At 45.9% G+C, this 20,947-nt stretch overlaps 1 protein-coding gene across 1 annotated transcript; it reads right to left on the bottom strand.

Moving 5' to 3' along the window:
- Positions 1-2,256: 2,256 nt before the first annotated feature.
- LOC149363064 (rRNA methyltransferase 1, mitochondrial-like) lies at positions 2,257-19,158 on the bottom strand. The gene is made up of 5 exons (XM_089573353.1): positions 19,116-19,158; positions 15,586-15,757; positions 15,301-15,449; positions 4,840-4,959; positions 2,257-3,130 (listed from the first exon to the last, which is right to left on the bottom strand). Exons 2-5 carry the CDS (start codon positions 15,642-15,644, stop codon positions 3,090-3,092), a joined length of 369 nt encoding a protein of 122 aa, XP_089429479.1. The 5' UTR covers positions 15,645-15,757; positions 19,116-19,158; the 3' UTR covers positions 2,257-3,089.
- Between the last annotated feature and the right edge of the window lie 1,789 nt (positions 19,159-20,947).

The following is a 20,947-nucleotide window of genomic DNA, read 5'->3' as shown; positions in this document are numbered from 1 at the left end:
GACCACGTGTTTGGCCAAAGGCATGGAGAGGGTGCTAGAGATCTTCAAGCCAATTTTTACCACGACTCCTGGCTGCACCACTCTTGCTGAACATCTCACTGACACTGGAGACAGCCTGCCAGTTCGCTGCAAACTGCGACCAGTGAATGCGAAGATGCAGAAGGTAATCGAAAGCTGCATTGAGGATATGCTCCAACAAGGCCTTATACGCCGCAGCACAAGCCAATGGACCAGTGCTCCTGTGCTTGTGGTGAAGAAATCTGGGGGCTATCGTCTCACAATTGACTACCGCCCACTCAACTCGCGTACCAAGGTGCCTGCCTATCCCATGTCACGGACAGACTGGCTGCTGGCACAACTTGGTCGAGCCCAGTGGTTTTCAAGCTTTGACCTGTCCCAAGGGTTTTTCCAGATACCTGTCCAGGATGAGGATATTGCAAAGACTGCATTCATATGCCACCAGGGAACATATGAATTCCCTAGAATGCTGTGGCAGGTGGTCCAGCCACATTCCAAATGTTGATGGATAGAGTTTTGGATGGCATAAACCATGTGCATACCATGGCCTTCTTGGACGATGTCCTGGTGTATTCCAAGATCCTGGAGAGCCATGCCACACGTGTCCATGAAGTGCTGCGGCGCTTCAGCTCCGCATGTCTTACCATTAACCCTAACAAGATTCAAGTGTGCCGTCAGTCACATAAGTTCCTGGCCCACGTAGTCTCCCCATGACAGTGCCGACCAGATGAAGAAAAAGTATTAGCTGTGCTGGACTACCCTCGTCCAAACACAATCAAGCAGCTAGAAGCATTCCTGGGGTTAGCAGGCTACTACCGGAGCTTCATCCCTCAGTTTTCAATCCTTGCCCGGCTTCTACCTGATCTCTTGAAGAAAAGCCAGCACTGGGAATGGAACACTGAACACGAGGAAGCGTTTGCTACACTGAAGGGATCGTTGGCCCACGATGTGGTGACAAGCCTTCTGGACTTGAATCAACCCTTCGTTGATGAAACAGACGCCAGCGGAACAGGTATTGCGGCCGTGCTTCTACAGGCAGGATCCCACAAATCATTCGCTGTGCCCAAAAGGTGAAGAAAGCTGGTGTACTTGCAACAAGGCCGTGGCAAAGAAGGAACCTCCACCTAAGCACCGATACAGCCTGCCAGATTATGTTGTAGAGGCACTGCTGCCTATATATATATATACACCTCTCTGATGAGAAATTGCTTGAACGCTACGCCAGAGAGGTAAAATGCAGAATTCAAACAAGTGCCTACACTCGGTGATATGGTCACTAGTACCAAAAAACAGGCCCGCCTCTCTTTATACTGTTGAGAATGCGGTGGCAGAAGCTATCACAAGGTTTTAACGATGGCAAAGAGCGTGCCAGTGAGGCCGTCCTCAGGGAACTGCATGTGAACAAAAGCAGTGTGATGCTCCAAAGATGCACCGAGAAGGACCAGCGTCGGCTGGTAGCATCTGACAGGAAGCATGCAGATGCTGAAAACTTCCGGCAGGCAATGAAAAGAAAATGAGGAAAGAGACTGATGGATATTATGTGCCTGGAGGCTTCTAGCATAAGATCCATTGGATTACAAGTCTGAATTTACAGAAAATAAACTCTGGACTCGTTTTCAAACTTCTTTCCTTGTTTCCTCAAAACTGAATTTTTAAAGCCTGCACATACTGTTGCCCAAAATATCTCCAGAGGTGGTGGTCAGATTTCGACAATTCTTGTTGCATTTTAAAGCTCGTGAATCACTCTGTGCAATAAAATCAAAACAATGTAACATTTCTATTCACAAATTTAATTAAAATTGGGGGCTATATTTCAAAAAATTCTGGGGGGCACTTTGTTGACCTAAAGTGCGGTGAGGCGAAAGCCTTAAGCGCGGTGTTGCTGCTTGTGTCACTGATGTGTGCTTAAGATGTTAAGCTACGCCTCTAAGAGTGGAACGTGACAGCGTCTTGCAATGCTGCCAGGGAGTCCACAGCACGCCATCGTCCGTTTGGCTGTACAACTTGCTCAGCGCTAATGTGGTTTTTGAGGAAAGGAAATGTATCTGTCTGGCATATCTCGGTGGACACCCGAACCTCCCTGAGCCTCCCTGTAAGGGGAAGGGAGAAAGATGGGAGTGAACAAAGACACCATATTCACTAGAGGCGCCTTTGTTCATTCCAAGCCATCGAGCTGGCATGGCTGGCATGGTGGAGTGGTTAGCGTACTCATCTCACACTCCGGAGACCGGGGTTCGATTCCCCAACTCGACCAATTTCCTACTCGGTTTTATTAACTTATCTGGTCTGACTAGAAGGGTTTATTAGGCTAATTGGTTAATTAAGCAATGAACTAAACTCAGTAAAACTTACTTGAAGCATCACTACAGGATCCCTTTAATTGGTTGCATGGTTACTAGCCAAAGTGCAATTGGCCCCGTTTGAAATTCGTGCACTGTGACCAATTGAAAAGCGTGACATTTCTGTCGACAACTCCTGCTTACAACGATGAGGCATTAAAGGCTTCCGCCTTAAAATTAAAAATTGTTAATGGGTGTATTTCACAGGTCTGTAACTTCTATGTCAGTGAACCAAAAATTATGGTATGGCAGCACACTCTGGCTTTTGTAGAACATATAGACGTGAAATTTTAATAAATATTTTATGAGCAACTTAATGAAAACTTGGGCACAATAATTTGTCATAAATTAATGAACATTTCAAAATCGAACAAAGATAGGAAGAAATAGATTGCATATTCGTGATCACAACACAAAAATACATTAGATATGCTAATTTCATCAATGTATGATAAAAACTGTCAAAGTTAGTTTAAAGAGCCAGATACTATATTCAAATGGCCTGATCCACACAGGCCCTCCACCACTGTTTGCAAGGCTGTGTGCAAGGCTAGCAAATGTGACAGATGTGGTTTAGAGGCACTGTACGCAGAGGTTGCAGAAGAAGTTGGTGGCGTTGCAAGTTGGCGGAGGCGGTGCTCGGTAGGGAGGAACCCAAAACACTGCGTAGAAAGAGTTCCAAAATGACACACCCAATCCAGAAGTGGGAATGAGCATCATGTGTCTCTCCCCTCACGGACGCCGAGCCAGGGACAGGCGGTGCAGCACAATGCCTGGGCAAAGCAAACGAAACACCCACACACTGTCAGTTGGCACGGTTCACCCTGCTCTGTGGTGTCGAGGGCACTGGCAAGAAGGAAATAGAGTCGGCAAATTTTTTGCCCTCACCACAGCTGCATTTTGACACAGGGAGTGTCAGAGCACCTAAAAACAAGGAAGACACCAGAGGAAACTGATGCTCATGAATATCCTGTGCCCACCAGTGGTGTGCATAGCCAGTACTTTTTGAAAGGGCAAGGGGCTAAGGCCTGGTTAACCCTTAAAGGGATACTGAACCAAACTTTTGGAGCTGCTCTTTTACATGTAAACAAGAGTTTGACTGCTAAAATTGATCAATGAGACAAGCATTTTAGTGAAAAAGGCAGATAGCACATTTTTTTTTCGCTACTTATTGCCGTATCATTGCACCTGGCGGCCGCCTGTGGAAGCTGCGACTAGACCTCATAACACCTGCACGCCCAACGTTCCCACAGGAGCACAATTGCTATTGCTACTCGCGGTTTCTGCAGTTTTCAGTTTTGTGTCGGCTGCTCATCGTCTGTCTGTCGTCTGCTCACAGCGTACACAGATATGTCAAGATGATAATCGATGCTGTCTACTTACCATAACCGTATGCATGCTTACATACACTAAATGCAGCTATTTTTTCAGGACCTTATGCCATTTCTAACATTCTTACTTTCAAAAACAGGTGCGACAATGTTTAGACTAGTGGCGCCAACTGGTGGTTAGGAGAGGAACTATGGTTGCCAAGAAACTGATGCCCCTCTTAAGCCTAAAGGGGGGCAGAATCATCACTCTAAATAAAAAAATAAAGGAACGTTTTTGTTCAATTTTAAGATTTTGCTTCAGTATTCCTATAAGGTGCATTCTTACTTGCAAGTCGCCAGCAGGGTTGTGTAGTGGTTTGAATTTTTTTTTTTCATGAGGAAATTTCACAGAAATGTCAGCGAGCTGTTACGTCATACAGAAACACCCATTTGTCATCAGTTATATTTTTTTCAGTTTTGACCAACAAAAACGGTTTTGTGACAAGAAATCTTTCATTAAGTTTTTCATACAGACGTCTGTAACATGCAGTGTATAAGCAAATAAGTAAACAAATCTACAAGTTCAAAATGATGCAACCATCTTGTACAGAGGCAGACTGTCTAAAAAATGGCAAAAAGTTCCAGTACTACAGTATTGGCCAAATGCTGATTAATTCATGAGGTAAGGTACAACTTAAGGGAGTTGACAAGGACACTGTGCAAACCATGCGGTTAGTAGCAAATAGGGCCCAAATGCTGTCAACTCTGCCCCACCACTTCACATCCCCGAAAGTTGCCCTCACTAGACCCTTCCATCATCTTGTAATAATGAAATCACTCTGAAATGGGCCAGACACTGTGGGATAGGAAAACATTTTTGGAAAAAAAGCGTACACACAAGCAGGTGGGCATGAAAGCCACATCATGAAACATTTCTTCCGCACGACTCATCACGCAACAATTTATACTCAGCACCAATGGTCCACTCTCCTCACTGAGCTTCGCCAACCTCGCAAGGTTTCTTTACTGGGATGCACTGCCTGTTGTTGGCACTAGTCCACAAAGTACGGAGATGACATAGAATTACTGAAGTGCAATCAGACACCAACAAGAAAAGCACAGCTGTAACTCAGTGTGTCAACACACGCAAGCACATGCACACACACACACACCTGTGGCCACAGAAACATTGAGGCTGCCAATGGGGCTCTCCTGACCCCCAATGGGAGCCACGCAGATGACGGAATCACACAGGGCAGACACCTCAGGCTGCATCCCTTGGCCCTCGTTTCCTGCAGAAAGCACCACAGGAGGCAGGATGATATGAGGCCATGAAACTAAACAAAACGTCCACTTATCTCAGTGCTCAAAAAAACAGACCACATACATTCGACAAACGGCTCTACATAGTCGGAAATATCGGTTGTGAACATGTTCACGTTAACATGAGGCACGTGAGGTTGCTGCACCAAACTCTGGAAAATCAGACAGCTACTATCTGCCATGCGTTTTCTGTTCCTTCCATTTTATATTTTGACTATCAATGCAGAATGATTTCAAATCCTAAAGATATAAAAGGAATGCATGGAATTTAGAATGGAAACAAAAAAAAAACTGCAACCCCACACCAATGAGAGAGGGTGGTCTTTAACATTTACACGTTGTGAGGCACCAGATCTTTTTACGGCAATTATCCACAGTAGCCAGCCAATTTTTTGGGCTCCAATAATATGGGCAATATGGACGAGTGCAATATTTAGGATTTTACTGAGGAACTGTCACTCACTTCACAGGAACATGTACATATTCATGACTAATATTTTAAGTTCAAAAGTTTGATTTTTCAGACTAAAACAGACACCAGCAAAACCTTGCAGAGTCCAAATGTTCGTTTTTCAACCTAACAGATGCAAATAAACACAGCTGCCATAAGCATCCAAGAATTCCCTGCCACACAAGGCCCCATCTTGAATAGTTATGAATTCAATCGGACGGATTCACTTAGATGGGCCTGGCAATTGGTGTAGTGCCTCACTGTTGACAAGACCCCCGCCGTGTTGGCTCAGTGGTTATGGTGCTTGGCTGCTGACCCGAACAACGCGGGTTCGATCCCGGCCGTGGCGGTTGAATTTCAACGAAGGCGAAATTCTAGAAGCCCGTGTGCTGTGCGATGTCAGTGCACGTTGAAGAACCCCAGGTGGCCGAAATTTCCCGAGCCCTTCACTACGGCGTCCCTCATAGCATGAGTTCCAATCATCTTTTTTTTTTGTGTTTGTTTCAGGTGTAATTGTGGACAGTGCCAAGTTCTGTCGAACTGTGTGGAGGTTGAGTGCTTGTGCGGCCGTGAGATAGACCGCGTCGACGCGACTCAGCCGGAGGGCTGCATCACGGACCAACCGGAATTCAGCCTTCTATGCCTCAACATCGCAGTGCTCCGCGTTGCTTACTTCAAGCTATGCGCACAGCGAGAAACTATGAGCGACGATATCCACAAGTGAGGTTCTGTTCCTGTTTGATGCTGCGTTAGGCTGCTCATACAGTACAACTTAGCATTCCAAGGCATTCATCCCCAAATGTTCTTGTTTTACACTAGATCATAGTACAGTTATATATTTATGCTTAAGCGTTACATGCTAGATGCACTACAAAAAAGTTAACTTCCGATGCACTGCACTGCATATGAATAAGTCTTGCAGCATATTGAGTTTTAGCAACTATGTGACTTTATTCATCCTTAGGTGCCATCTAACATGCATGCACATCTGTATTGTCATCACAGTGCATGATTCACTCAGTGCATTTGTTGTTTATTCCCAGATGATACCGGTACACAGCACACCGACAGTTTGTTCGGTGGCTCTGGCGTCGCCTGGGAAAAAAACATCGCCTCATCTTGCCAGCCCGTGTTGTAGCGAACATAAGGGCATCATTCCCAACAGACACTCTGACAGGGTTTCAATACTCTGAATATTAGGAGGCAAGTACAGCCAATTTCTCAGGTTCTTGTAGTGTGGCCTATATTCCGTGCTCCTAAAGGTAAGAGCAGAAAAACTTAGTTCTCCTTACATCTCAAGAGAGCTTCTTATTGGGTGGGTCGGTAGGTGTTCATTGTAGCTATATAAAGGCACCAAAGCAACTACACATCCAACAGTGGAGGACAACAGGACAGAGCACCACTCACAGCTGCTTTATTTCACAGAATACACGTGCATGTGTATCCTCAGTCGTCACTTGCTCAAAGAACAAATTCATGCATCAATTCACCATCAGCCTGACTACATCCAGTGCTGGACAAAGGCCTCAGCCATAATTCTTCAATTAACCCTGTCCTTCGCCAGCTGCGGCCACCCCATCCCCGCAAACCTCTTAAACTCATCCTCCCAGCTAACTTTGTGCCGCTCCCTGCTGAACTTGCCTTCTCTTGGCATCCATTCCTACAATTATTGTCTCTTCACATTATGTGCCGCACCCTAGCCTATTTCATATTGATTTTGACTAGAATGTCATTAACCCACGTTTGTTCTCTGACGCACTCTGCCCTCTTCCTGTCCCTTAACATTGCACCTATGATTTTCCTTTCCATAGCTCGCTGCATTGTCCTCAATTTATGTCGAATCCTTTTCATTAGCCTCCACCTTTCTGCCCCATAGGTGAGTACTGGAACGTACAGCTGCTATATACAATTCTCTAGAGGGATACCAGTGATCTGCCATTCATGATCTGAGAGAACCAGTCAAATGCACTCCACCCCAATCTTACTCTCTTAGTTATTTCCCTCTCATGATCCAGATCAACGATCACTACATGCCCTAAGCAGACATATTCCCTTACCACTTCCAACACGTCGCTACCTGTTGTATACTGCAATTCCCTTGCAAGACTGTTGAACATTAATTATTGTTTTTTTGCATGTTAATTTTTAGACCCACCGTTTAATTCTGCCCGTGTAACTCATTGTTCATGCTTTGCAGTTCATCTGCTGAGTGACTTAGCAAGGCAATGTCATCAGCGAATCACAGATTACTTAGGTATTCTCCATTAACTCCTATCGCCAACTGTTCCCATTCCAGGCCTCAGAATGCCTTCTGTAAGGAGGTGGTGAATAGCAATGGCGAGATCATCTCTTCCTGCCTGACACCCTTTCTTAACGGAATTTTAATGCTGATTTTATGAAGGACTATGGTGGCTGTGGAGCCATTATAAATATTTTGCAGTATTTTTGCTAAAGGCACCGCACATCTACACCCCAATTCCATTATGCTTGCATGACTGCTGAGGTTGCTACCGAGTCAAATGCTTTCTCGTAATCTATGAAGGCTATATACATATAGTGGTTGGTTATATTCTGCGCAGTTCTCTATCGCCTGATTGATAGCATGAATATGGTCTTGTCGAGCAGCCTTTACGAAAGCATGCCTGATCATTTGGTTAATTGAAGTCTAAGGTTGTCCTAACTCTATTCTCAATCAAGTGCGATGTGATAAATAATTCTCAGAAAACTTTTTCTCGGCCTTATACAATGTTATAGAATTTTCAGCGATGCACAAGCTACCTCCCTTCCTGATGTAGAATGCTTAAGTCTGTTCCCCGGCTATTCTTAGTTCTGGCAGGAAATCATATGCCAGCAAAGCATGGCTAACAAGTGCATGAAGGGCAAGTTCTGATATGCTTTGTTAAATTTCAGCCCTCCTTATTTTGTTCAGCGCTTTGTTCATGTTCCCCGAGATTTGCTTATTTACACAGTGCTCAATTTATCCTATATATGAAAAACCGCATGCGAGAGAATTTCATACAGTACCCCTATGGTGCAGTTCATGAAAGGTCACCCACGCTTGGTTCCACAGCCCCTTTTTCTTTTTTCCTTCTTTTGCGAACCAAGAGCAAAGGCCTCCGAGCTCCCTGCGGGCTGCAAATACAAGCACTACCCCATGCTTGCTCCTAAATTTCTTCAAATTGTGGGCCAACTTGTGCACATACAGCACCGCCGCTAGTCTCACTTCTTCTCGGGGGATATCTGCCCCAGATTTCACAGCTTTTCTCTTCTGCTGCATGAGACCTTTGGCAACCCATTTCACAAGTGAATGAGGGAACCCAGCTAAAGCCAGCCTGTCGAATTGGTTTTCAAAGCTCAACTGCATCTTGTGAGTGCATGGCTTCCCGAGCAGAGATTCAAGGCAATGTGAAGGAATCCCTCTTTTTACTAATTGTTATTGTGAGGAGTCAAATGGCAAAAGCCCTTTTTTTGAACACGTAGGATAGCACCAGGATAGCACAGAACTCAATGTTCAGATCTAGAAACTAAAAAGCTACCCTCAGGTAGTTCACATGTAAAATACTAGCCATGTTATCTACATATGGATGAAACAGTGCCTACTTCTTAAAAATAATCAAAATGTACAGAACTAAAATGAACAGCCTGCCAAGCAAAACTTGAAAGGACGGCGAAAGGCGGGGGTTGTTTAGTGGTTGTTAGTGCATTGGCATGACTGTTGGTATGTGCCGCCATGTGATCCCACTGTTATGAGGAAACTATTGTTTCAAGCGTGCTAGAATTGCCCATTCGTTTACTTAAATTGTTCAAAGAAGCACTAAAGGCTGCGTGCTTGTTGCTATTATCAGGTTATATAAGTAGTCAGCACACTTCGGTATAACATCATGCCAGGGCTAACATACGGCCCCCTGTGTTGCTTACATAACACTTCTCGTCGAGTAAACCAGCTTCAAGAAGTGCTGTGCATTCCCACTGTCAGATGTGTCTAGGAGAGGAAATAAGTGCATAGATGGTTGGAGGAAGCACAGATGGTCCCCCCGGAGTCTGACCGGTTCTGAGGCCGCGAGGCCGTTGACGAACTGGGCGTCCACTGGCCGGGACTATCACACATACTTCCGGTGTCCGAAAAACCGCGAAAAACCTTCGACGGCTAGTAGCCGGCAGGTGGGAAAAGCCTTCTAGTGAGCGATGAGGAGCCCCAGGTAGCTACTGACCCCGTGTTAGGTTTTCCTGTCTCCGACGGTCGGAGCCCGTTGCGTATGGTGGGTGGTCGGGCATCCCGTGAGTGGGGCCGCACCATTGGGCAATCTCGATGCTCTCCCTGCCCTGGCCAGGCGGGCCAGTAATGGAGTCGAGATAATTGAAGGATCAGAGCAAAAATCTCGCTGTCCCCATTCCCTTCCCACGTCCCATTTCCCTTTCCGCTACTTCCCAGGGGAGGTCAGGGGAGCCTCCCCGGGCCCGCTCTCTCGGCTGTGGGTCGCTAATGTAGCATTTTCCCTAATATTTTATTTTTCCACCCACGGGTGGTCAAATTACAACTTGCCTACGGGCCTCCTCTTTTATTTTTCAATTGGGTTAAGCCTGTTGTGTGTAAACGGTGCAGGCAGGGGCCTATTATTTTTATTTCCTTTTCGGTTGCCCCAACCTATTCAATGTCAGATGTGTCCTTTCCTAACAGAGTTGCAGCCTTCATTTAACAGCTTGCCAGTTGGCCAAACGATTAGGTTTAATTTTAGTTGTTGGAAAATGTGCAGCTAATAACACTGATGGGTGCAACAAAGATGTTTCAAATAAGACTCTCTGCAGTGCATCAGGTCACTCCGAAGTTACTAGCATTGTGGCAAGGTATGAAATGTTTTTTTGCCTCATACTTTACTTTTGACAGAATAAGCAAGATAGCAGAGGAATACGCACAGAGACTAACATTCATTAAAAAAAAGGTACACTCAGGAATGCTAACGAAGTAAAAAGTTTAAAAATTGTAGGCGAAGCTTCCTTTTTGTTGTTTCCAAGGTGTTCACTCTAGTAGTTGCTGACAAAACCAGAGCGGTGTTTGTTACCTCAGCAAAAGAAGGCTACAGGGTGGATTTGGACATTTATTTAATATACAGGGCCACTAGGAAATAGAGTAAGGGAATTACATGTCAATTACAAAAACAAAATTGCAAGACAAGTTTACAGGGTGAAAATTAAACATGATTGCAAATAAGACATTACTTTACCATACTAACAAATATAGGTTGCCGCAGAACGTCAGACAGAAAGCCAAAAAGATCAAGGAGAAAAACAAATCATGGCCAATGTACAAAGTAAGACAGTGGTATTTAACCCTTTGACTGTCGAATATTCTTGAAAAAAAATTCGCCCTCAGTGTTAAATTTTTTTACTGGCGATTTCAAACAAACAAAACTCGCAAAGTTAGAAAAAATAGGCGAAAAATGTATAGAGGTATGATTACAATCACAGCATCAATGAAAACGACGAAAATTTTCAATACTGCATAGCGCCCTTGAAAAACAAACAAAGATGGCAAAGTTCGGATAAAGAGGCAAGAAATATAGTGACAGTATTTATCACCAATATAGAAGGCAAAAATGTTCAATAATTCTCAAGTGTATGAAATCCTTGGAGAACAAAAAAAAATTTGCATATATACGTGTGCTGTGACATCACCAAAAACGACAAAAATGTTCAGTACTTCTTGAGCGTATGATAGCCCTTGAAGCAAGGATCAATGCACATTGCCTTGTCGCAAACTTTGCACCTAAAACGAGCGTCTGCTCTCCGCTTGGGTCGACGAGTCGTGTTGGCACAAACGTGGCACCGTCGCTAGGTGCGGCTACCTTAGGTGGAGGTCTGAGGCACCTTCTCGGGAAAGTGACGTTCTGTCAGTCGCGCAGGATTATCCAGGCTGAGTCTTCCACGCTTTGGTCTCTGGATTGGAGGCTGGTACTCTTCAAGTAGTTGGGCCACAACTCTCTTTCAGAATTCGACATGCTTCAACATGGCGCCAGTGCTCTCACGGAACAGAATGAATGTGTTGAGCACTGATAGGTCAAGCAGATGGAAAAAAAATTCAGGGGGCACTTTGACTGTCTAAAGTGGCTAGAGGCAGAAGCGTTTTCCGCACCACCTTCGCTGTTTCTGTGGCACTGGTGGCGTCACATATATTTGAGTACTAATTACTAAGTGATGGCAAATCACTAATTAATTGTTAATTACTGATTAATGCCTGAATACTAATTAACTGCTAATTAATGACGCTTAAGCTTCGCCTTTAGGAGTGGAACGCGACAGCGCGTTGTAGCGCTGCCAGGGAGGCCACGGAACACCACCACCCGTTCGGCCGGCAGGATGCCTTGCCCTTTTAACGCAACGCTTTTTGAGGAAAGGAAATGGCGCAGTAATTCTCTGTCATCTTGGTGGACACCTGAACCGCACTGGAGAGGAAGGGAGGTGGGAGTGAAAGAAGATAGATAAAGAGGAGCTGTAATGAAGAAAATGAAAATTGTATTTGAGGAAAGGAAATTACGCAGTAACTGTCTCACATATCTCGGTGGACACCCGTCAAAATTCAGGGGGCACTTTTTTGACCTAAAGTGTGGTCACTGATGTGTGGTTAACATGTTAAGCTTCGCCCCTAAGAGTGGAACCCAACAGCGTCTTGCAACGCTGCCAAGGAGTCCATAGAACCCCATCGCCCATTCGGTTGGTAAATTGGTTTTTGAGGAAAGGAAATGTATCTGTCTCTCATTTGTTGGTGGACACCTAAACCTCCCCGGAAGGGAAGGGAGGAGGATGGCAGTGAGCGAAGACATTCCAAACCATCGAGCTGGCATGGCGGAGTGGCTAGCGTGCTCGTCTCTCACGCCGAAGACCGGGTTCGATTCCTGAGCTCGACCAATTTCTTAATCGCTTTTATTTATTTATATGGCCTGACTAGTAAAGCTAATTAGGCTAATTGGGTAATTAAGCAATTAACTAAGCTCAGTCCCACTTACTTGGAGCATCACTATACGATCCCTTCAATTGGTTGTATGGTTACTAGCCAAAGTGCAATTGGCCCCGTTTGAAATTCGCGCACTGTGACGTCACGACCGTTTCCACCAATTGAAAAGCGTGACATTTTCTGTCGACAACTGCTGCTTACAACGATGAGACATTAAAGGCTTCCGCCTTAAAAATTTCTTATTCCATTTGATTGTTTACCTGATGCTTTCACTGAAAGCTTAGCTGCATGTCAACTCTGTCCACTAGTCCCATTTTTCTTTGTGTACTCTAGGACACATGCAGGTTTTTTCTTATTTTCTCCTGTTGCCCTATCCACCTTGTCCGAATCCAGCATTTGGGGTCCATGCATTGAGGTAAGCATGGTTACTTCACGCTTGTCACACCATTTCAGGGCAAGTAAGCTGCTGGTGTGAAAGCTTTCTACCTCACCCTTCTTCATTTTCTTCTTGAAAGAGGGTAGCCCCTACCTGTTAGCGCGCACTGTTCCACAGGCATTCGTCTTGTTTGCTTGCAAAAATTCAAACAGCACCGGACTTGTGTACCAGTTATCCACTAACAAGGAGTGCCCTTTCCCCAGAAAACCTTCCATCAGGTCAGCCACCACAGAGCCCGCATAACCGAGTTCGTTTCGTTTTGGGGGCTAGACGTAGCCGCAGTGTAGACTGTGAAGCGAAGCACATAGCCTGTCTTCACGTCGCACATTACAAACATCTCCACACCGAAGCGATGTCTTTTTGATGGAATGTACTGCTGGAACGAAAGCCGGCCTTTCCAAGGCATCAGGGACTCGTCAATGCACAAGTCTTGGAATGGGAGGAAAAGGTTTGAAAATTTTTCTTGAATTGCTTCCATGATGGGTCTGATGGCTCTTAGGCGGTCGGATCGGTCCATAATTGAAACGAAGTGAAGCACTCTCAAAAGTAGAAGGAACCGGTTCACAGAAAAAACAGTGCGAAAAAACGGGGTCTGCACCATCGCGTCGGTTGTCCAGTAATCACTCAGGCTGCTTTTCCGCGCCACTCCCATCAGCAGCACTACCGCTAAAAAGCAGCAAATCTCCAGGAGGTCCACGGGTGCCCAGGCTCTTAGCCGCGATGCGCGGGAGAAACACGCTCCTGACTTCTCGCTGGCATACTTGTTCGTTTCCGTGACGATCAGCAACAGAACACCGTTGTCAAAAAACAGCCTGAAGTAGTCGACCTCTCTTGCATCCACTGGTAGCACAGAGGCCAAGACTTGCCCAGATTGGGAGTCATGAAATGAAAAAAGGGACGGAGAAAAATCACTTTTGTCCCATTGGGCACCCTCGCTTCTCGCCCGCTTTCGCGATGATCCGGGTATGCCGAGGTCCGAGATGTCGGAGCTCCAACTGCTCAAATCCTCCTCATCTGCTGACCAGCTGTCCTCCTCCGACTCAGAATCAGTTGATGAAACGTACTCAGCATCAGAGGAGTCATCAGAGTCGCTGTCCAAAGAGAATGCAGCCTGTGCAGCCATAATGCAGTGCTACTAGGCACCCGAACCGCCACAAGCTAACTAAACTGGAGAGCAATGACACTCCGTGAGGGTTGATAAACCGAGAGAGTCTCAACAAAGATAAACATCAGTGTCCGCGGGCCTCCGGAAGGGTTTCGGCAAAGATAGAGATCAGCTTTGGCATTTCCGGTGCGATCTCACGGAGCATCCGAAAGTGCGCGGGCGAGCTGAAGGTCACGATAGGAACTTTTTCTTCCATAAGATTGTAGCATAAGCAATTTTGTAACATTTTTTATAAGTTGCTGAAGGTGGCAGCAGCACCTCCAAGAAAGAACTAAAGTCCCAGCAAAGACAAAAGTCAAATTTCGCGCTTCTGTTGCGACTGCGAAAAGAGAAACCGAAACCACGAAGCTGCGCCCACGGCGTGTGGTCGCGCCGTTGCAATCCACGGCCAACACCGATAGCCACACGCAGTTTGCTTTTTTTGCCGGAAGATGGTAACATAAGCAGTATCTTGGCAGTTGTACTTTTCAGAGGATGGCAGCATATCCCAGAGCGCGCATCTTTTCGGAAAGGCCCGAAATTTCAAACGAGCGCTCAGCGCAGTACCCGAACGGCAAAAACGCCGCAGGACGGAATGCAGCCGTAGTACCCATACGGCAAAAACAGTCAAAGGGTTAAAATGCTTCATTTTTAGTGGAATGCTTTACAGTAGCAAGATACGCAAATGATTTGAAAGGGTACATCTTTGCACTGTTTCGTGACAAGAGATACTGGAGACGAGTTGAAGGCTTTCCAATCCTTTTTCCTCCAGCTATTTCAGTGCAGCAGACATTTCACGGCTTTGCAGAAAAGTGTGCTTTGTGGGCTTCCATCAGGTCTGCCTTGGATGGCCTGTACTGCACAGTTTTTGCTTACAGTGGTCCAACTCTCGGTTCAGTGTGTTACATGGCATCTCTGAAAGCTAGGATACAAAACACACAGCTCGATGACATTCATTTGTAAGTCCTCTGCATACCCTCCTGCAATAAACAAAAGCATTGGTCTCTCAGTGGTTAACTTCACATTCTTTTTTTTTTCCACAATCTACGGAAACTAGAGCCTGACTGGTTCCACCACGTGGGACCGAACAAAGCTCGTGAACGAGTCGTGAATGCTGATGTCTTGCTTTACAGCCAACGTCAATTAAGGGAACTCTACCAAATGTTCACTTTTGCGTTGATGAAAACAATGGTATTGTGTATTTTTTTACAAGATGAAGGCTCCTGGTAGTTTTATTAAAGGCTTTGAACCAGCAACGGTTCCTTGCTATGCCCTTTTACACACAACCACCAACAACACAAGAATATATATGCAAATCACAGCGACTTACCAAATGTTGGCGCAGCCTTCCGTGGGGTGACGAATGTGGCAGCGTGCCTGGCTTTTGTGGTCTTTACGTGCCACATGGGTGTGCCATCGCTTGTTACTTTCTGGTCCCTGTCATCATTCTCATTAAAATGAAAAGCTGCCAGGAGTGTGCTAGAAAGGTAAAGAAATATGACCAGAGACTTTTAGACATGACTACCATCTTGAAAAAAAATTTCCTTTTGCTTTATGCGCTACACTGCTCTGACATGATGGATAATATTCTGCGTGTATCCTTATGCAGACTCACCGAGCCCTCATGTCTTCATATGTAAATGCGGTTGAATTGGGGGCGAACCCATTCAACATGCTGTGGAACGACTCCAGGCCATATGTCTGCACTAGTGATGACAGCCACTTGATATCCTTTAGAAGCACTGCTGCTTTTACAATGGCTTCCACTTCCTTGAGTGTAGGGGAACCTGGAAAAAAATCAGACATTTTGTGCTGTCATGCAACTGCACAAAAACAAACATTCTGCATGGTGTAGTGCTATATCTACTGGAATGGCATAGGGTAACAGTGGCATTATTTTCTTTGCCTACTTTCAGCAGGCACATAAAATCTCTGCTGGTAGACTACTGTTGTTCTAAAAGCCCACTGAAGTCCTGAGAAAGCTGAGTAGAGGAGTTAGCAGCACTTACCAACACTGAGCCACGCAGAAATGCTCAAAGGCCCATGCAGACATCTTGGATAGACTAAGTTGTTGTGCCCTTCGTGGATGTTGCTTACATGGTTCATGAGGCTCTGCCAAGCTGCCGCAAGCAGCTTGCCATCACCACAAGCCCACCAGTACAAGCGATTTATATAATGACTTGCCTCCATTTTCCTATATCACTGCAGCCAAATTTTTTTGAAACAGCGACCAGCTTTTTCGTGTTCTTTAAAAAACTGTCCAAAATTTCTCTTCACAAGGAGTTCCGGTGCATTTTTAGCTGCAGGATTCATTCAGTAGGAAGAGCACAAGCTGAAAACTTAATAAAAAAAAAAGATGGCACAAGAATGAAATGGAGCTTGTGATGAATTCGAGTGTATCATGTATACGAGACAGTGAATGTGCAGAGCATGTACAGTTTGTCAGTATTCTTGTTCCCATAGCCTGTCACACTATTCGCCACCACTGCTGCACGTTTCAGAGCTGTCCTGACAAAGGCAATGCTCCTCTTTGTCATGCAATGGTAGTGAGTAGGTGCCTTTATGCGTATGGGGCATGGCATGTTTGTTTAGAGTTGCTGTAGGATAGTAGTTCATAGCTATTTTGGTGACGGTAAGAAAAAGAGGTGCGCTGCTGGAAGCGCACTATACAAGTGTTACCTTTCCTCTAACAGTTAAAAAAGGTAAAAAGGTGATATTTCCTTCTGCTTCCTTGGTTTCAGAGACTGATGCCTTTTTATCATAAATCCCAAAGAGCCGCTCATCTTCCATTTTCGTCTCCATTCTACACCTCCCATTGATGGAGACAGCTGTGCAAAGGACAGTCAGCGTCAAAATGAAAACTGTATGTATCATTGTGGCTATACAGAACATTTTTTTTTCTTGCATAATGACTAATTTTCTGAAAAAAAAGTTGCAATGAAGTATGTGGGGACGAAGGAGCCAGCTATTCTCGTCTATTTTGTTTGCTTTTCTCCTAAATATGAGCTGTGGCAGATAGAGACCTTTGTCCTAGTAGGTTTGTCTGGGAGTGATCACCTTCGTATTGATTTCAGCTGTAAATGGTTTGGTTTGGTTTATGGGGTTTAACGTCCCAAAGCGAGTCAGGCTATGAGAGACGCCGTAGTGAAGGGCTCCGGAAATTTCGACCACCTGGGGTTCTTTAATGTGCACTGACATCGCACAGCACACGTGCCTCTAGAATTTCGCCCCCATCGAAATTCGACCACCACAGCCGGGATCAAATTCGCGTCTTTCGGGTCAGCAGCCGAGCGCCAAAACCCCTGAGCTGCCGCGGCAGCCCAGCTGTAAATGAAAATTACTGCTAGGAAACTACATATTCAGTTTCGTTCACATTATAGATTTTCTTAATTCATGACTAAAAGCATCAGGAATGCTCAAGTAAATCTAGCATCCAATAAGGCTTGTGTTGGGATAATTTATGTGCTGTAGCTCCTAAAAATATTTCAAGGCACAAATGAGAAGTTTCAATACCACAAGAAAAGTATGAGCAATTACCGTAGGTGAATAGTAAATTCCCCGCAAATCTCTCCATATCTTTTACATCAAAGTAGTGCACTATTGACTGGTACTGCTGCATGTTTTTCTTTATTCCTAGGTGCCTGTCCGTTGTCACTGACTTGAAGGGAATTCCTACATTTGAAAAAGGCTGTGAGCAGCCGTTGCAAATTATATCGTGACCCCAGTGCGGGGAGTCGCGAGGGGGGAGGACGAGGTCGGCACGTCGCACGCATCAGAGGCTGTCCCCAAGGATTTGGGGCCAATGGATGGCGATCCCTTGTGCGGCCCCGCTTCATGGTGCAGCAGACGGCGGCGAGGAGGCTTTCCATGGTTGCAAAGGACCAGACTTTTTTGCCACAAAGAACAGGCGGGTGCTCAAGGGCGCTCGCAATTAAAGTTGCCGGCTTGAAAGTGAAGCCGACGCAGGACGCTTCAACGGGTTACATGAAAGCACCCTGCGTGTTCCCGGAGGTGCGGGGTCCACTGGATCCGGCTCTGGCGCCCACTTGCATGTACCTTCATGTGTGTACTGTGAATGGATTAAACTGGCCGCAAGAATGAATAGGTCGAAGTGAGTCTCCAACACGGCCTGCTACTCTACATTACACTCTTCCCAGTAGAAGTCTAAACACGCCAATGCTTTAACTGCCAAACTGAACACCACTAATGCGACAATCAATATAGTTTGCTTGCACCATCCCTGGACAGGACCAAGCCTGGACGCGAAACTACATCAGTTAATCCGAACAGCACGTCCAAAACGCCAAAAGCGTCGGCGTTGGCATGACTCCTTTTCTCTCTTTATTCTTTTTGAATTGCCCGTTATCCACTGTGTTCGAATGCCAATTACAAGAGGCATGCCGAAACGCTTGATACTCAACTCTGCTCCCCAACATAGAAATTTCAAATACCAAACAGTGAGCAAACACTCTCAACAACTTTCAAATTAATACGGTTATGGCACCAGAGAGACCACTGCAAAACAAGACCTACTGAACAAAAGACGTGCACAAATCGCCCTGCTCCAGCGCGCATGTTTTTGTTCATGCCTTTTGCCGATAAGATATAAACATTACGGGCGGCGTGGCGCTTGTATATACCTGTTAAGAAAATGGCCTCCTCCATCATTTTATTTAAAACAGGAGTTTTCTCATTTGTCCACGCAATCATTACTATCCATATATCTATGCTAGGCACAGTGGTGCCGACGAGAAGAAAGCGGACAAAACTGAAGACGTTTTTTATACTCTTCTAGAGCGGAAAAAGTCGTTATTATGGCTATTCTTATTGCTGATGTTAAGATAGCAGAGAAAGACAAAGGAATGTATTAAATAGCACACACGAAATGGCAAACGATGATGACGATCATAGCAAAGAGGGCAACCGAGCGCCCTCAACGGCCAAAAAGCTAACGAAAGTTGGCGCACGCTGCTCCATAGGACCCCACCATCTGTGCAGGTCTGTAGTTCAGTAGGTCTTGTAGCAAAACATGGCATCGCTTATACGCTCCATCAGCGGACTGTAAAAGCTGTGAACTCATCTGTCAAAATTGAGCGCTATCGTATTTCAAAACGACGATGAAAAGCGTCGAAATATATCGCAAACCTGTTTTTTTGGTAGCGGATGCTCTCGTTCAAGCTTTGCGTATAGGCAACGGGCGAACGTAACTCCGGTGCCGACGGAGGCGCCTCTCGCGGCGAGCAGCGCAGCGGAGACAGGATACGCTCGCCGTCGCACGCATTGGCAGTCAGCTCCGTATGCTATCTGATCGCCGCGGCTGGGCTGCGTACTCTTTTTGCGAAGAATGCCGGGGTCAAATACGAATGATTCTCCTGCTGTTGTCAATCTGAAATAACAATGAGAGATGCGAGCCAGAAAAATACAAGCGATGAACAGACGTAGCTTACCTCGAGATCTCCACGCTCTTCGGCGGCGCGTATTATACCTGTTCTACACGGGTACTTTCGAATGACATCTGAATCGAATGGCAGTCGAGACTTGGAATGGAATTCGAACTCGACGGACTCCCGCGGTGCTACACGGCACTTTCCAAACGCATTCGAAATTCTCAGCTCGTTTTCAGTGTACAACGACGACTACGGTCACGCTAGTCCGACAACGGCACTATCACGGTGAACAGCAGCATGTGATCATAGCGAACTATCTAGTTTATTATAATATTATTGTAGTGGCACAAGTTTTTTGGCTAAACGACACCGACTAGTCCGATCAGCGGACGGTCAGCTTTCATGCCCTCGGGAGTTCGGCGGCTGAGCGAAAACGCGCTGAGGTGACGGTGCGAATACATGCGCGCTTATACATTATGCGGATTGGAAATAAGCGAAACGAGCGCCTATATTTCACATGTGCACACATGGACACTCACTAGCGACAACCACTTGCCAAATTAATTTCAGTCGACGACGACTCCGTTCCCTTCAGCGACGACTGGCGAGCCCGCAGGGTTGGATCGGTGATTGTGAAGAACGAATTCACAAGTTTTAGCGAATGCAAATGGTCAACGAGTGTAGTTTTGACAAGAGTGACATAAAAGCAACTATTGCTTACATCGCAGGACGAGCATACGATGAACGGGAAGCGGCGGTGTGACTCGGGCTGCCGAGCAGTGCTTTACGGCCAGCAGCAGTCGTCGCCGTCGCTAGCTTGTGGGTATCAAGTTAAGCCATTTCAGTTAACGCGAACGGTCACCAAACATGCTTCTGGATAAAGTAGTTTAAAATAAAGTACGGGGCATGTCGGAGGAAGCCGGGAAAATTAGCGAGAAGCGCCGGTCCTACGCGATGTCAACAACCCGGCTGTCAAGTGTTTCTCAGGCGAGCGATCGTGTCGGCGCTTCCCACAGATTGTCGCACTGCGTAAACAGGCACGGGTACAACCGGTACAGAAGAGAGGAGATTATTTAATAGAACTAAAGCGCATATTTCGTTTTATGTCTTGCAAACCAGTACAAGCTGTTCATACGCAGCGATGTAAACAGCAGCATGAGTACAGTCGTCCTCATCAGCGCACTCCTGGGGAAATTTCATGCACACGCGGTAAATGTTCGTTGGTGTACTATTATCTGCAAGCACTCACTTAGACGGAACATGAACTATTTGCTAAACAAACAGCAGAAAAAAGCGAGTAGCGGGTATCGAAATGAACAGCCACAGAGCCGAAAGCATTCGCGCGGCTGTGGGCGGGGCGAAGCGACGGCGGCAGCGACGGCTTCGGTCGCTTCGGGCTGTGCTCGCGTTTCGAAGGCAAAAATCTGGAATGTCTCCGCGGAGCTCCGTCGACTCGAATGTCATCTGAACCGAATGCCGTTGAAAAACTTCGTGTACCAGCGTTAGATCGGCAGTCGAGTCGAATGACATTCGGTTGGAAGGCATTCGAAACGCCCGTGTAGCAGGGGTCTGCGCCATGCATTTCCCCCT

Source organism: Amblyomma mixtum, chromosome 2 (assembly GCF_055824585.1).
Source record: "Amblyomma mixtum isolate Tamu chromosome 2, ASM5582458v1, whole genome shotgun sequence".
Taxonomy (NCBI): Eukaryota; Metazoa; Arthropoda; class Arachnida; order Ixodida; family Ixodidae; genus Amblyomma; species Amblyomma mixtum.
Note: the sequence above shows the minus strand (reverse complement) of the source record. Positions and strands in the feature narration are given on the sequence as shown.